Here is a 16,364-nt window from a genome sequence, read left to right as displayed (position 1 = left end):
GCGTGATCCAAATGTTGTTTGATGATGCTAGGTATGGTCTTAAATTTTGAAAATTCCGTTTTAAAGCCTTCTTGATTTAATTGAGTAATAAGACTTCAATTTTGTTAATAATGCTATGCATTGCCTTAATTTGGGAACCTTATCTTAAAATTTTGCTAAGTTTTTTTTATATAACATAGGGTATATGATCAAATTTTAAATATTCATATTTAAAACATGGTTTCGTTTCCTTGTCTCGTAATGTTGCTGTAACACTACGGATTTTCCTTGGTGACTACTCGACCGAGTAGCGCCTACTCGGCCGAGTCGTGCTGAGGTTGTGTGTTGTTTTGGTTCTGCCGAGGAACACTCGGCCGAGTATAGTTAACACTCGACCGAGTATGGGACACTCGGCCGAGTATACACTTACTCGACCGAGTGTCCGGTTTGGCGGAGTGTTATTTCGACGGTTTGATTAGGGAATGTTTAGGGTATTTTATATTTCCGCGTCAGTTTCTAATATCATTTGAAAGCTTTATCATTCTACGATCTCTCCCTAATCATCCTCATATCTCGTTGTGTGTGCAAATCGTCGTGATCCTTGCGTGTAGTCTCTTATTCTACTGTTGGTAAGTTTCATTCCCTTGTCATTTGTATTCTTTTGGGGTTACTGTATATATGAAATTGGGGAAAACGGGGATTGTGCAATGTGTAATTGTAGTATGTGATTATTGTTGTAGGTGACGACGTGATATTTGTTAAGCATTTGTATGGTCGATTCTGACATAGCGGGTTGCGAAAAGGTAGGGTTTCCCCCTACTCGATCTTGTTAATTGATTGAGATTACTATTGTATTGTAATTGTTGTTATCTCACGATCATCGGAGTATGGGTGTTGTGGTGACGGTGGTGAAGTGATTGTGTTGTGGCAATTTGTGATCTTTGTGGTTTGTATGATTGTGGTGGAGTCACTTGCGGGAGTGGCTTCACACCCTAGTTCGCCCTCTGTGGAACCCGCCATGGGAGGGGATGTGCACATTAAGGGACGGGGATTGTTAGTCGCTCGTTGATGAGCCGGACTAGGTGGGGATGGGTCTGCGGTCACCCATCGGCGGCGAGGATTACCTGTTGCGATGGGTAATGGCGGGGCTACACACTTCGGTGTGTAGTCGGTTCTTGTCGCGTGAGATCGATGATCAGCTATCGGTAATGTTGTTGTCTTATATTGATTGAGTAGTAATGACCCCGTGTTGTTGTTTTGTAAAACTGCGGTGATCCATTCGGGATGGTGAGCGGTGTGACAGTGATACATTTATTGAGCTTGGGGCGATCATGGGAGAGTTACCACGCTGGATTAGATGACACCATCACGAGCTTTAGTTATTGTTTTGGTAGTTGTTGCCATTTGGATAATTCGTTTATTAGATCTTGGAGACTATGTAACCTTTATAATTACCGTACATTAATAAATGTGTTTGGACCGTTGCTTTTGATATATACTAACCTCGGGCAACCGAGATGGTAACAACCTTTCATCTTTGGGGTAGTCCTGGTAAGGTACCTTGGTATGAGGGGGTGTTACAAAGTGGTATCAGAGCCGACGATTCCGGCACCTAAAACAAATGAACCCAATGAACTTAGGGAGTCTAAATAAAATGAACCCGGGGAGAGTTGTTTGGAGCTACCGCAAAGACTTGGGAGACGTCCCGGAGTCGCACTAAGGCCCTTACAATCTCAAGCCGGTCACATGGGGGAAAATTTTGTATGTTGAGTCATGTGTGTGTAATACTTGTAACTTGAGCCTTGTATTGTTGTTGGATGAAATGAAAGGATCTGACCATGGTGGTATATGATAAAGGAAGTGCGTAGTTGCGTGTGACAGAACCTGGAGCATGTTATGTGGTTACTTCTTGGCTTTTGAAACGGGGTGTGGAGTGTCATATATAGATGGAAAATCTTGTTTAATTGTGTAAACGAAAGGTGAAATAATTGGAGTATATGTAATGTGAGGTAGGATGTATTTATATGATCATGATGATGTTAATGTTTGGTTGTTAGTGGTAGCATGTGATTAAGCTCATGTGTCTATGCATATGAATGTCGCGTTTAATCTTCATGTGAGAATGATAAAAGTTCATCCATGTACTGGTATTTAGAAGTATTAAGTTGTTTTTGTTGCCTTATGCATGTTCAAGTTGTTTTGGCATTAGAAAGCTTGATTTATCTGAATACCGATTACGGAAGGGTTGTCTTAAAACTGTTATAAGTCAAGTTCGAGAAATGATATTGCTGTGATTCCAAGTTGAGGGGATAGCTTGTCCTCTTACGATTCTAACGATAGGTCACACGCCCAGAATGACCAAGTAACGAGTGAGATATGACTGTTTTATTTAAAACGGTCTGAGAATCGCACCTATACTCGACCGAGTAGTCCCTACTCGGCCGAGTGTCTTTTATACTCGACCGAGTATTCCATATTCGGCCGAGTAATATCTCTGTGATAATACTGTTTAGCGTCTGGAGTCGTGAACTCGGCCGAGTAGTCTTATACTCGACCGAGTAAGGTCTACTCGGCCGAGTATTCCCAATACTCGACCGAGTAACCCTTATGCGACAATTGATTTTGCTTCTGAGTCGAAAACTCGACCGAGTAATATAGTTACTCGACCGAGTACCTTGTACTCAACCTAGCATGTTAAGTACTCGACCGAGTACCTCATTGGGCGGCCACTTTGAGTCGGTGGCTATGTTCTTACTTTTGTTTTGAGCCGGTGGCTATGTTTTTACATTGTTTTGAGTCGTAGGGTAAATACACATGTATGTTGTGAGTCTTAACGCATTCTTTTATATGTGAGACGGTCTTGATACGTAAGTTACCGGAAGTTATGACATGGAGAATGACGGCTTATGAGGGACATGTGTTGGGTAAGGAAGACATGTGTTAATGTGGTTGTGAAGGATAGTGGAAAAGAAAAAGGGAAGAATGATGAGCTAATCGAGGTAAAGAGCATGTTTTGTGAGATATGATGAGTGAAATAGTCGTGTATTGAGTAGTATAAAAGTAAGTGTATATGGGCAAGGGTGATGTAAGTGTAAAGAAGCATGAGAATGAAAGATTGAGATGAGAGATACGAATAGTGACATTTCGGGATGTGTAAGGACTTATAGAGGGAGACGGTTAGCATTGTGTTGCTTAAGGATATATGTAATGAAAGGTTGCTTTAGATGGATGGAGAAGAGGGGTATATAGTGAACTTAGATAGAGATATGTCACGACGTGGAATTGAAGATGGTGACCAAGTTTGGAAATTTGGAATTTTCACGATGTGAGCCTAGTGAGTAATTCTTTGGGCAGCTAACGGTATGAGATGAATTTTGGTTTCCTACTGATGTAAAAAGGGAGATGCAATTGTTTGAACTTTAAACGTTGATTCTATGGATAGATTAGTGACAATTGGGAGTTATAGTATAATGAGAGAAGACCCATGGTAAGAAAGAGTGAGATGATATCGACATAAAATAATGGGAATTGAGTTTGGAGCAATGTGAAGGTAACCGGAGCACTAGAGAGTTAGATAGAAATAATGAAGAGTTGGATCATTAAGGGAGTTGTCGAGGGTAAAAGAAAAGAATAAGGGGAGTAAAACTAGGAACATGTTCACTGAGGATATGTGATATACGAGTAAGGAATCGTAGAGATGTATGATACTATCATGAGGATTTGAGTTACAGTTATGTAGAAGTTCCAGGACAACATGATAATCGTGAGTTTCTAGGAATTAAAGAAAGCAAAAGTTGGGTAAAGAATTTGCACGATATGAGATTTGGTGGTGAGTCGGGTGACGATACAATTACGGATGAAATTGGAAATAGTGTTGAGGTGATTTTTGTTGATATATTTGATGTTTGTTGTTTGGGATGAGAACCAAAGGGAGGAAAAGGATTGTTATATTAAGAAGTGATAGTAAGAGAGTAGTCACATGAAAAATGTTGGTGTCATAGTATTGTCACTAGTGGTTGAGGATGATGTTATTTTGGGAAGTTAGTTGTTCTAATGAGGTTGTTTTTGTGAAGGTGATTAATGTTTGGTTATGAGGGATTTTAAGGTATGGATATATGAGTTATTCGTTGGTAGTTGGGTACAGATGATATGGCTACGTTCGCCGGGTGGTGATAATTGTGTGTAAAAGAAGATATGTTATGAAGGGCACCTGAGTTAAGTCTGGATAAGAGATATTCATTGTCAAGTGGTAACTTACGTGATCAGGATTGACTAGTTGGATGTGATTATGGGTCTAAGATGTATATAAATGTTTGTGTGAGGTTGTGACCTCACGAGAAGCGGTATGGTGTGATAGTTTTAATGTTGTTATATGAATGATCTGTAATATATATTGGATACGGAACTTAATGGAATGATGATCAAAAGTGATAGTTTGGGTGATCTGACAAGACTGGTTATACTTGCATGTGTATTCATGATATATGTTTATTCCATGAAAAGTATGGATGGTATGCATGGGATTCTTGTCTATTTATTCCGTATGATATATGGTGTTGTGATCTGGTAAAGCAGTCTTGAGTAAGTTTTCTTGTCCGTGATGTTATATTGAGTCAGTGTTTAAGGGATTGTGTATGTCGTGATGTCTATCAGTGTGGTTGTGGTGCCTCGGGTGGTGATCCGGCACGGTATTAGTGTTGTGATGCGGGTATTTTCGCACTGCGGTACGGTTGTGGTGGCGGTTTTGCGATGCCGTCACCGGTTGTGGTGGAGTAGGTGAGATGTTTATGTTACGAGTTTTCGAAAGTGCTTACCAGTTAAACATATATTGTTGTTTGTTTGCTGCTGTTCCTGGTGAGTTTTGGTTGAACATGCAGACTGTTGTTTTGTTTGTTGATGTTTCTTACCAGTTTCAGTTTGAGAATGAGGGTAGAGTATGATATGAAAGAGAGTTGTATATGTTTTTGTTGTTGTCATGGTATAGTGATATTTTGTTGATAGGATACAGTTGTGAGAAGTTGTTACAGTAATTTTGACCTTGTTTCAGGATGAGATATCGGTAGTCATAGTCATGACAAGTGATTCGTGGAATATGTGTTATAATGATCTGAAAACGGCAAAGTGGTTCATAATCTTTTGTTGAGATAGTGAGTGCAGGATATTGGGAATTGGTGTCATGTTAAGTTATGTATGAGTTTTGCGGTAATGAAAGAAAAGAACTTGAGGATCTAGTATGAGTGTACGTAACAAGTGTGGAATGTGAGTTATGCTTTTGGTGATATGAGTTTTATATAGTTTATATAGAGAGGTGTGTCATGTTGCGGTAATGTGGAAGATTTGAAGTTTTGGGTTAAGTTAAAGATTTTGAAATTGAAGGATGATAGTTGTTTAAGTAAGAGAGCCTAAGATATATGCATGGCGACGGTTCAGATTATAAGTGGTTATCTTTGACACGCGGTGGTGATGGGGATAATGAGAAAATACAGCTAGGATTTAGTATTAGCGAGTTACGAGGACGTAACATTTATCTTAAGAGGAGTAGGATGCGATAAAGGATAAAAGAGATTTTTATGATTGTACATATGGTAGTATAATTGGAAGTAGAGTGTTGGTGTAGCATAAAAGTCGGATATTTGTTTTGATTAAAGGTCATGACCGTGCTTGTAGTAGTTCGATGTTTAGCAATGAGAGAATATTTCAACAGTGTTGATAGTTGAATGACAATGATTATGAGTCCAATAGTTTTGACAGTTGGAAGATGACGTTTATGTGTTTGAGTAAACTTCGAGGACGAAGTTCGTTTTAAGGATGATAGAATGTAACATTCCGTTTTGATGATTGATCTTCTTTTGTGGTTGAGTGCTATTGAGTGTTATGGAAGTGATACAAGGTTGGCAACATTATATTGTGGTTATTGGGTAATGTTATGGAGTCAGTATTGAGAGCCTATGCTATAGTTGAGACGATATCGTGAGCCATGTTGTGGAAGGAAGAGTAGTTTGTGGAGTTGGTGTTAAGTGTCCATGTTTTATAAGTTGGGTTGGAACTTCGCGGTCGTGTTTTGTTTTGTTTGTTGTTTTGCTTTGAGTCGGGGTAATGATTTTTGTGGTGACTTGTGTAGTTCCTTGGTGTTGTTATATGTGGTTGGTATAGTCTTGTGGCGTAGTGTTGTGCTTTGTTTTATAGTAGAGTGTGAACTTCGGGACGAAGTTCTTTTTAAGGGGGGAAGATTGTAACACTACGGATTTTCCTTGGTGACTACTCGACCGAGTAGCGCCTACTCGGCCGAGTCGTGCTGAGGTTGTGTGTTGTTTTGGTTCTGCCGAGGAATACTCGGCCGAGTATAGTTAACACTCGACCGAGTATGGGACACTCGGCCGAGTATACACTTACTCGACCGAGTGTCCGGTTTGGCGGAGTGTTATTTCGACGGTTTGATTAGGGAATGTTTAGGGTATTTTATATTTCCGCGTCAGTTTCTAATATCATTTGAAAGCTTTATCATTCTACGATCTCTCCCTAATCACTCCCTAATCATCCTCATATCTCGTTGTGTGTGCAAATCGTCGTGATCCTTGCGTGTAGTCTCTTATTCTACTGTTGGTAAGTTTCATTCCCTTGTCATTTGTATTCTTTTGGGGTTACTGTATATATGGAATTGGGGAAAAAGGGGATTGTGCAATGTGTAATTGTAGTATGTGATTATTGTTGTAGGTGACGACGTGATATTTGTTATGCATTTGTATGGTCGATTACAGCATAGCGGGTTGCGAAAAGGTAGGGTTTTCCCCTACTCGATCGTTAATTGATTGAGATTACTATTGTATTGTAATTGTTGTTATCTCACGATCATCGGAGTATGGGTGTTGTGGTGACGGTGGTGAAGTGATTGTGTTGTGACAGCTGTGATGCTGTGGTTTGTGTGATTGTGGTGGAGTCACTTGCGGGAGTGGCTTCACACCCTAGTTCGCCCTCCGTGGAACCCGCCATGGGAGGGGATGTGCACATTAAGGGACAGGGATTGTTAGTCGCTCGTTAATGAGCTGGACTAGGTGGGGATGGGTCGGTCACCCATCGGCGGCGAGGATTACCTGTTGCGATGGGTAATCTGGCGGGGCTACACACTTCGGTGTGTAGTCGGTTCTTGTGCGTGAGATCGATGATCCGCTAGCGGTAATGTTGTTGTCTTATATTGATTGAGTAGTCTGACCCCGTGTTGTTGTTTTGTAAAACTGCGGTGATCCATTCGGGGATGGTGAGCAGATTGTGACAGTGATACATTTATTGAGCTTGGGGGCGATCATGGGAGAGTCACCACGCTGGATTAGATGACACCATCACGAGCTTTAGTTATTGTTTTGGTAGTTGTTGCCATTTGGATAATTCGTTTATTAGATCTTGGAGACTATGTAACCTTTATAATTACCGTACATTAATATATGTGTTTGGACTGTTGCTTTTGATATATACTAACCTCGGGCAACCGAGATGGTAACAACCTTTCATGCTGGGGTAGTCCTGGTAAGGTACCTTGGTATGAGGGGGTGTTACAGTTGCAATCTTCGTTAATAGTGTGATGCTTGCTTATATATATATATATATATATATATATATATATATATATATATATATATATAGAAATGGGATCAAGAGAGTCTACCTCCTTACATGAGTCCATTAAGTCCTAATTTTAGCCCTTAGATTGCAACAAAATCAAGGGCTAAGATTATTTCTGGAAAAAAAAGCCCATATATAACCAACAAACCCTAATACAATTCATTCACTTATTTGCCTCCCTCATTTCTACTTCTCTCTCTAAACCTCTAAATCCCTCCTCACCTCTTCCTCTTCTCAACCCGCCGCCACCGCCCCTCCTCCCAAGACCGCCGCCACCGCCCCTCCTTCCCACGCCGCCACCACCTTTTATTTGTGCCGCCTGTCTTCTGCCTCCCTCGGCCACCACCTGTGCCGCATTCCTCCTCTTCTCTTCTGCCTCCCTCGGCACCACCCGCCGCTACCACCTTCCTTTCTCTCTTTTTTTTTTTTTTTTTCAGTTTTGATTGTTGGTTGTGGGGTGGTGTTGCCTTCCTCCTCTTCTCTTCTGCCTCCCTCGGCACCACCCGCCGCTGCCACCTTCCTTTCTCTTTTTTTTTTTCAGTTTTGATTGTTGGTTGTGGGGTGGTGTTGTGGTGCGGCATCTGGAGTGGTTGGTTGTGGTTGTGACTGCCGCCGCCTCTATCCCTCCCCCTTTCTCTTTTTTTTTTTTTTTCAGATTTCATTGGTGGTTGTCGTGGTATTTTGGTGGGTCGTGTGGGGTGTTTGTCGCGGTTGTGGCTGCTATTTTTATTTGTTTTCTTCATTTTCAGATCTATGTTGGGTGTTGTTTTTGGTGTTTTTTTTCTTTTCATTTTCAGATTTACCGCCTTTGTTTTTTTTTCTTTTCGTTTCAGATCTTTTTTTTTTTTCCTCTTCCGCGTATGGTGGCTCGTGGTGGAGGTGGTTGCAGGGTTACGTCATGGTGGTTGATGAAAGTAGCGGTGGGTGTGGGTGGTTTTTAATATAAAGTTTTAGGGGCTTGGATTAAAGTTACAAGGCATATGGACTAAAGTTACGTTTATATGGACCAAGTTTCATTTGATTAATTATACTTGCCAAGGACCTAAATTACATAAAAAAAAATAAAGTTTCAAAAATTACGACTAAAGTTACAATCGTAAAACATTAAAGTTACATTCATCAAATTATAATATTTACATAGAATTTATAAATTAGTAAAATTTAATAAATTCAAACTTTTATATTAGAAATTGTTTAAAAAAATTAAAGTTATAATTTATATTATTAAAGTTTCACTCGTAAAACACTAAAGTTATATTTAAAAATCTATAAAAATAAATAAATTCAAATTTTAATATTAGAAAATTGGCTAAAAAAATTAAAGTTTCAATTTTTACCATTAAAATTTCAATCGTAAAACATTAAAGTTATCTTTATAAATCAGTAAAATTAAATAAATTCAAATTTTTATAATAAAAATTGTTTAAAAAAATTAAAGTTTCAATTTTTAGTATTAAAGTTTCACTCGTAAAACACTAAAGTTACATTCAAAAATCAATTTTAGATATTTAAAATAAAATTTTATAACATAAATCTAAATTTTTATTTATAAAATTACCTTAAATATTAAAGTTATAATTATAAAGAATTAAAGTTACAGTCATAAATCAAAGTTTTATTTATAAAACAATAAAGTTTCCATCTTAAAATTTTAAAATCTCAACCATCAATCATAGATGATCAATGGTTAAGATGAGGACTTAGTGGACTCACCATTTTAGGTGGACTCATTTGAACTCATATATATATATATATATATATATATGTGTGTGTGTGTGTGTGTGTGTGTGTGTGTGTGTGTGTGTGTGTGTGTGTGTGTGTGTGTGTGTGTGTGTGTGTGTGTGTCAATGCCTTGTTTACCTTCTGGGTTGTATGGTCTTGATGAGTAAAGCAGTGTAGACATATATGGTTGTGTTAGAAAGGATTTGTCATGGGAGTGAGTCGATGAGTTTATGAGGAAAAAAAGGGGCACTAATAATGTGCAATGAGTGATTAGAGCATCTTGAGAGTTAGGAGCGGGAGACATGGGTTATGGTAAGTTGCTCAATGGATGTGGATTTGAGCCAAGTACAGAGTTACATGTATGATGTGCTAGAAGTTAAATTGGAATTGGTTAAATAGTGATGAAAGTATTGTGAGTAAAGGGATACTGAATGGAAATTGGTGTTTATGCATATCTTACCAATGTAAAGTATAAATTTAGAGATATGAGGATGTAGTATGGTTATTGACTTTTCAGGAAGATATCTTTTTTGTTAAGCGGTGATATTGGTGACTTCGTGTATAACTTATCTTGAAAATTTGGAGTATGAGAAAATGGCTTTAGTTTGCGTAGGGTGTCTTGAATTGAGTAAGATAAGTGTATGAGCTAAATTGTGGATAATGAGGAAGGTGCAGTCTAGGTGGAATATTTGTTAAATGGTTGAACTTATGGATAGTGAACAAGGTTGAATTGCATGTTCAGGGATATTGTTATTGAGAATGTTTATGAACTTTGGCTGATGAATAATTGAGATATATGATGGTAGATTTAGTATTACCAAGTTTCAGTTGTGCGGTCATGAGAGTAAGAGTGTGGCATGTAAAACTTGAGAACTGAATCATATTGTTGAGGTATTTAATCATTCGTGTTATAGGGTGTAATCACTTAATTTGAGTGTGTATGCATGAAGCGTAAAGGTGGTCGTGTGGAAATCCGACCCTATAAGTGGTAGTATAGATGTTGTTGTAAACTTGCCTCCCAAACGTCAAGAGAAACATCCATAGTATACATCGTGATCTTGTGGTAGTGTTCATTTGGGAGATGATGTTGTTATTATTCTTTGAGAGTAATGAGTGGTTAGGGTCGTGTCCATGAGATAGTATAAGTGTTGTGGCTACTGATGTGACTATTGTGGTTGTTGATGACGGTATGGTGATACCGTCGCCGGGTATGAGGAGAAAATAGTACGGTGGTGAAAAGAACTATGAAATAGTATTTTGTGTATGTCTCGGATGTTTTATCTAATTGTGTAATGATGATGGTCGTAGGGCCAAGAGTTATGCTTAAATTTGGTTATTTAATGGTGTGTTAGTCACCATCGGAGTCTATTAGAATTTATGTGATGAAATAGGGAAGTTTGGAATCGAGTTGAGAACGAAAACATTCTGCCCCAGGTGACACTCGACTGAGTGCACCATGCACTCAACCGAGTGGTTGCCTACTCGGACGAGTGCTCTCCTACACTCGATTGAGTGGTCTGCCTTGACCCTTGTTTTGTTGATATTTAACCAAATATTGAGCATGTACCCTTATTTCGCGGTTTATATTAGTTGACTTGTGCTTGGATGAGCATGTTGACCTTACATGGAGGATATCTGTGAACTGTTTACGTTTGATTACATGGTGTGGTATTTTACAAGTAAATGGATATTGTTTATTCGACATGAGCGGATTAATGATAGAAATGATATGATAATCTTGTTTGGTGTGTGTTAATCCGCGTGATTGATTAGTTGTGTACAAGTAAGATGAAGTATGCAAGATATGTGTCGCGTAGTAGTCATTTGCATGATTGTGTATTATGGTCTTCCGTATGAGCAGAAGTGTTGATGATGGATGGGAACGGATATGGAAACACATGTATGATAATGTGGTGGATTTGATGCGGTATATGCGTGGTATGATGTCCGGAAATGGAAATGTTGAATATGGTTGAGTCAGATAACGAGGAATTGCATTATTTGAGTGTTTCTTGTAGTCCGCATATTCGTGATTGATGTGCATACATACGAAAGCATGAGATTTGACGTGATATAGATATGTAATAATAATCAAGTTATACACCGTGATAGATACGTATTCATATAACCGACATGAGTTAGAAGTTATCTATGAGATTAGAGTTTCGAACCGTGGGTTAGACCTAGCGCTTGACCTTTGGGAGGCTCGTAGGGGTCCCCATAGAGAGACTTCTGAAGAGGTTTCTAGATTGGGATTATAGCAATGGCATAAGAAAATACGAGATTTGATAATGGATTTGCAATAGGTAAGAGAAAGTGTTGAACCAGGAACATAGTTTTTTTTTTTGGGAAAGGTTAAGTATATTAATATCAACAAAAGAATACATCATCCGTGTAGAGATTTACAAGATCAAAACTAACACTCAAATCAACCAAAAAGAGCTACATCAAGAAAAGCACAACATCAACTAACTAGCACGCAAACTGTTAAGCCAACCAGTATCCTCCCTTGTGATAGGAGATTTGTTTCGAGCCCAAAATCTGGTAGTAACAGCTTAAGTGGCCTGCTGGACAAGAACTTTAGGATGAGTGACAGTGAGCATAATTCGAGCTTTGTTCCTAGCCTGCCAAATCAAATACACAAGCATTACATAGCACGCACAAACAATCCTTCTTCGCAAGATACTAATTCTCCTCCCTCTTTTGTTCCACCTAACCAGGTCTCGTGGGTTCAGGCAAGTGTGAAGTTTCTTCTGCAAGAGCTCAGAGTATCTCCTGCTAAAATCACACTCAAAAAACAGATGACCATGGGATTCATCAGCTCCATTACATAAATAGCATTCCATAGCAGTAGAACCACCCATCCTTGCCAACCTATCTCGAGTAAGCAACCTCCCTAACATGACAGCCCAGTAAATGAAAGAAGACTTAGGTACATTCAGAGAATTCTAACAAAGTTTCAACCAACTAACAGAGTCCCCAGGAGTCCTAATCCAATCATAACCTTCTTTTATAGTGTATGCATCCATATTCCCCAGCCACTGATCATGTATATACGCAGGCCTGAATAACAACATTATGTGGGATATTTTTTTCCAAGACCAACTACAGTCGGAGGGAGGCGAGTAGTTGGTCCAATGTCCACCTCTGAGATACACATGATTGATCCAACGCACCCATAGATGATCCTTCTTAGCAGCTACCCACCAGACATACTTACCCAATAATGCTTTATTCCACACCTTTGAGTTCTTAATTCCCAGCCCACCTTCAGCCTTTGGCTTACAACACTGATCCCAGCCAACAACAGGTGCACGAAGAAAGGAGTCTTTCCCACTCCAGAGAAAGTTTCTGCAAATCCTATCTATATTGTTCATGATTCCAGAGGGAATAAGGAAAATGGTAGCCCAATAAGAGTGTAAGGTATGCAAGGCAGAGGTGACCAATGTTAATCTACCAGCATAAGATAAATGTTTAGCCCCCTAAGCTCTTATTTTTGCAGTGATCTTGTCTGTCAGTTTTCTCCCATCATTATTAGAAAGCTTCTTGAAGGAGATAGGAACCCCAAGATATTTGAAAGGTAAATCCCCCTTCTTGAACCCAGAAATTTGAAGCACCTCATTCACTGTATCAGATCTCACCCCATTTAAATAAATCTCAATTTTATCTTTATTGAGGCAAAGACCAGAAGCAGAAGAGAAAGTGGCATAAGCCCTAAGAATCCACATGATAGACACTAAATTACCCTTAGAGAACATAAGTAGGTCATCTACAAACAGAAGATGGTTAAGTTTCAGGTGCCCACAGAGAGGATGGAACCTAAAATTATCTTGTTGACCCACAACAGCCAGAATCCTAGACAAATAGTCCATACAAAGAGTAAACAAGAGAGGGGACAAAGGGTCACCTTGTCTAAGACCTCTCTTGCCTTTGAAAAAACCAAACGACCTTCCATTCAGTGATAATGAATACGAGGGAGTAGAGACACATTTCATAATCTAACTGATAAATTTCCCAGGAAATTTTAAAGCTCTCAACATCTGCTCCAAAAACTCCCACTCCACACTATCATAGGCTTTCTTAAGGTCAATTTTAACCAGGCATCTAGGAGATGCAGCTTGCCTATTGTATAGTCTAACAATGTCTTGGCAAATGAGCACGTTCTCTACAATGTTCCTCCCTTTGATAAACCCACCTTGATTTATACTAACAATGTCAGGAAGTATGTCCCCCAGTCTGTTGCATAGTAGCTTTGCAATACACTTATACAAAGTGTTACAGCAAGCAATAGGGCGGAATTCCTGGACAGTTTTTGGATTACTACCTTTAGGAATCAGGGTAATGTTTGTTGTGTTGAGTTGCTTCAAGAGCTGACCAGAGTGGAAAAAATCCTTCACATCAGCACACACATCCTGACCCACTATATCCCATGAATCTCTATAAAACTGACTTGTGTATCCATCAGGTCCAGGGCTTTTATCAGCTGGCATGGAAAACATACACTGTCTAATTTCATTATCAGTAATTGGTCTGAGCAAAATTTAGACATGATGATCATTAATGAGATTGCCAGTTCTCACAGTAGGTTTATGCACATTTGTTGTTGGTTTACTTGATCCCAGCAGTTCAATATAATAAGATAAGAAAGCATTCTCAATAGCCAAAGGATCATGATGACTGACCCCCTCAATATCAATAATTTGAGATACCTTGTTATGAATCTGCCTGGCTTTAATCCTGCTGTGATAAAAATTAGTGTTCTCATCTCCTTCCAGCAACCACTCCACCTTTGCTTTCTGGTATAAGTATTTTGTTCTAACCTTATTTAAAGTTTTAAATTCCTCTGCAGCTTCATGTTCAGCAGCTAGGAGTTGCTGATCCTGAGGGTTAATATGCATAGCAGAATGCAGACTATCCAACAAGACTCTAGCAACTTCAGCACTCCTCTCAATATCAGAAAACATGTTCTTATTTAAATCCCTCAAAGGCTTCTTCAGGTTCCTAAGCTTAGTGACAATTTGGTACATTTTAACCCCTGAAATATTCTTATTCCATTCATTGGCAACCACTTCTTTAAACTTAGAGTCTAAACTCCACATGTTGAAGTATTTACAAGAAGTGCTTCTGACAGGTGCCTCCTTCCTTCTATAGCAAATACAGGGACGGTGATCAAAAGTTCCTTCATTCATAAAATAAGCTGAACTGTCAGGGAACAACTGAAGCCACTCAATGTTGACTAAGCACCTATCAATTCTAGAAAAAACACGAGTAGAAGGGTCTTGTTTATTGTTCCAGGTAAAAAACGATCCATGAGCAACAATGTCAGTCACCTCACAATAATCAACACACTGCCTGAAATCCTTAATTTCACTCCAGGTCACTTCTCTACCCAGTCTTTCATTATAATCCAAAACTGAATTGAAATCCTCACATATACACCAAGGTTTGAGACATTGATCCTTGATCTGAGTAAGCTGCTCCCAAAGATTAAGCCTATCACTGTCAGAATTAGACCCATACACAATAGTGTACCAGAAAATATCTTCTGAAGTAATGTCAGAAACTTCAACAGTTATATGCTGGTCACTGTCAGCAATGAGATGGACATTAAAGACTTGAGGAACCCAAATAATCCAGACTCTTCCACCAGGATGATGCATATTATTGTTGATATCCTTCCACTGAACTCCTAAATTATTGAGCACAACCAAAAAATCCTGCTCCTTTATTTTAGTCCCCACTAATCCAAATAAACCAAATTTATTTTGATAAAGAAATTGCTTATTATCTAACTGTTTATTTGGGTTGTTCATACCCCTAACATTCCAAAATCCCAAGCTATCCATTATCACAAGTAATATTGATGCTACTCCCCCCTTCTTCTTGTACTAACCTTGTCTGAGCAGTACTAGCAGTGTCCTTAGAAGGAGACACAACTGCTTTATAGGATGTCCCAGGTCTTAGATGGGACACAGGAACATGTTCTTGCCTCACTCTTTGAATAATAGGACTGGCTGAAACAGGTAGATGGTCAGAATTTTGAATGGTTACCCCCCCCCCCCCCCCCCCAAACAAAGGAGTGGATGGTATCACCCCCTCTGGTTTGTTAAGACTAGTGGGCTGTGGCTAAGGCACATGAGGCTTTACCACTGGTCTCCAAACCTGAATTATGCGAGGAGCAGCAGTTGTCTTCTTACAGACATCCTTCATGTGACCAATGCCCTTACAGGAGACACAAACCACAGGTTTCCATTCATATTCAACACACACACAAACATCATTGCCTTTCTCATCCTTAAAGTAAATCTTCTCAGGGAAATCTTGTCCAACCTCTACTTCTACCATAAGTCTTGCATACCCTAGTCTGGTCTTGTCAAGAGTAGCACTATCAGCACGCATATACTTACCCACCAAGGTAGCAAGTTTCTCCAATGTTTTTTCACCCCAAAATTTCAAGCCTAGGCCACATAAACGTATCCACACTGTCACAACCTTGACAGGCTCTTTAGCCATGGAAGTTGTCTCAGTCCAGGGTTTTACTACCAGTGGCTTATTTTCAAACATAGGGAATCCTTGTTTGAGCACAAGATTTCGACACTCCAAAGTAGGGAAATGAACCAGAAACGCTCCATTGGGCAGAAAAGACACCTTATCAAATTTATATTTCCCCCACAGATTAGTAATAAAACCTGACAGACGCGCCCATGGTGGGTTTCCCCCTAACACATAACAAATTACTACAGTCGACCAATATTCGAGTTCAGGTTGCACTTCCTCAGCAGTTATCTGAAGTACCTCTTTCTGAGATGAAATAGGAGAGTAGGAACGATTCTTACCAGTAACCTGAGTCCAACCAGCTTCATCTGCTACAGGATTATCCTCAATCGCAGCATCGTCTATAGGGTTCTCCTCTTCTGTGGATTCAACATCATCTTCAATGACGGTATCCAGGTTAATGACTGGGATCCCCACAATCTCGCTAGTGGTTTTCACGTCAGCAGATTGCGGAATCGGTGGTGCATCAGAACTGGATGCCTCTACCTTAG

At 39.3% G+C, this 16,364-nt stretch overlaps 1 protein-coding gene across 1 annotated transcript; it reads right to left on the bottom strand.

Moving 5' to 3' along the window:
- Positions 1-13,859: 13,859 nt before the first annotated feature.
- Positions 13,860-15,164, bottom strand: LOC141588366 (uncharacterized). Its single transcript, XM_074409812.1, has one exon. It carries the CDS (start codon positions 15,162-15,164, stop codon positions 13,860-13,862), a length of 1,305 nt encoding a protein of 434 aa, XP_074265913.1.
- Between the last annotated feature and the right edge of the window lie 1,200 nt (positions 15,165-16,364).

The sequence above is a fragment of the Silene latifolia genome, chromosome 6, assembly GCF_048544455.1.
Source record: "Silene latifolia isolate original U9 population chromosome 6, ASM4854445v1, whole genome shotgun sequence".
Lineage (NCBI taxonomy): Eukaryota > Viridiplantae > Streptophyta > Magnoliopsida > Caryophyllales > Caryophyllaceae > Silene > Silene latifolia.
This window is presented reverse-complemented; position numbering and strand designations above follow the sequence as displayed.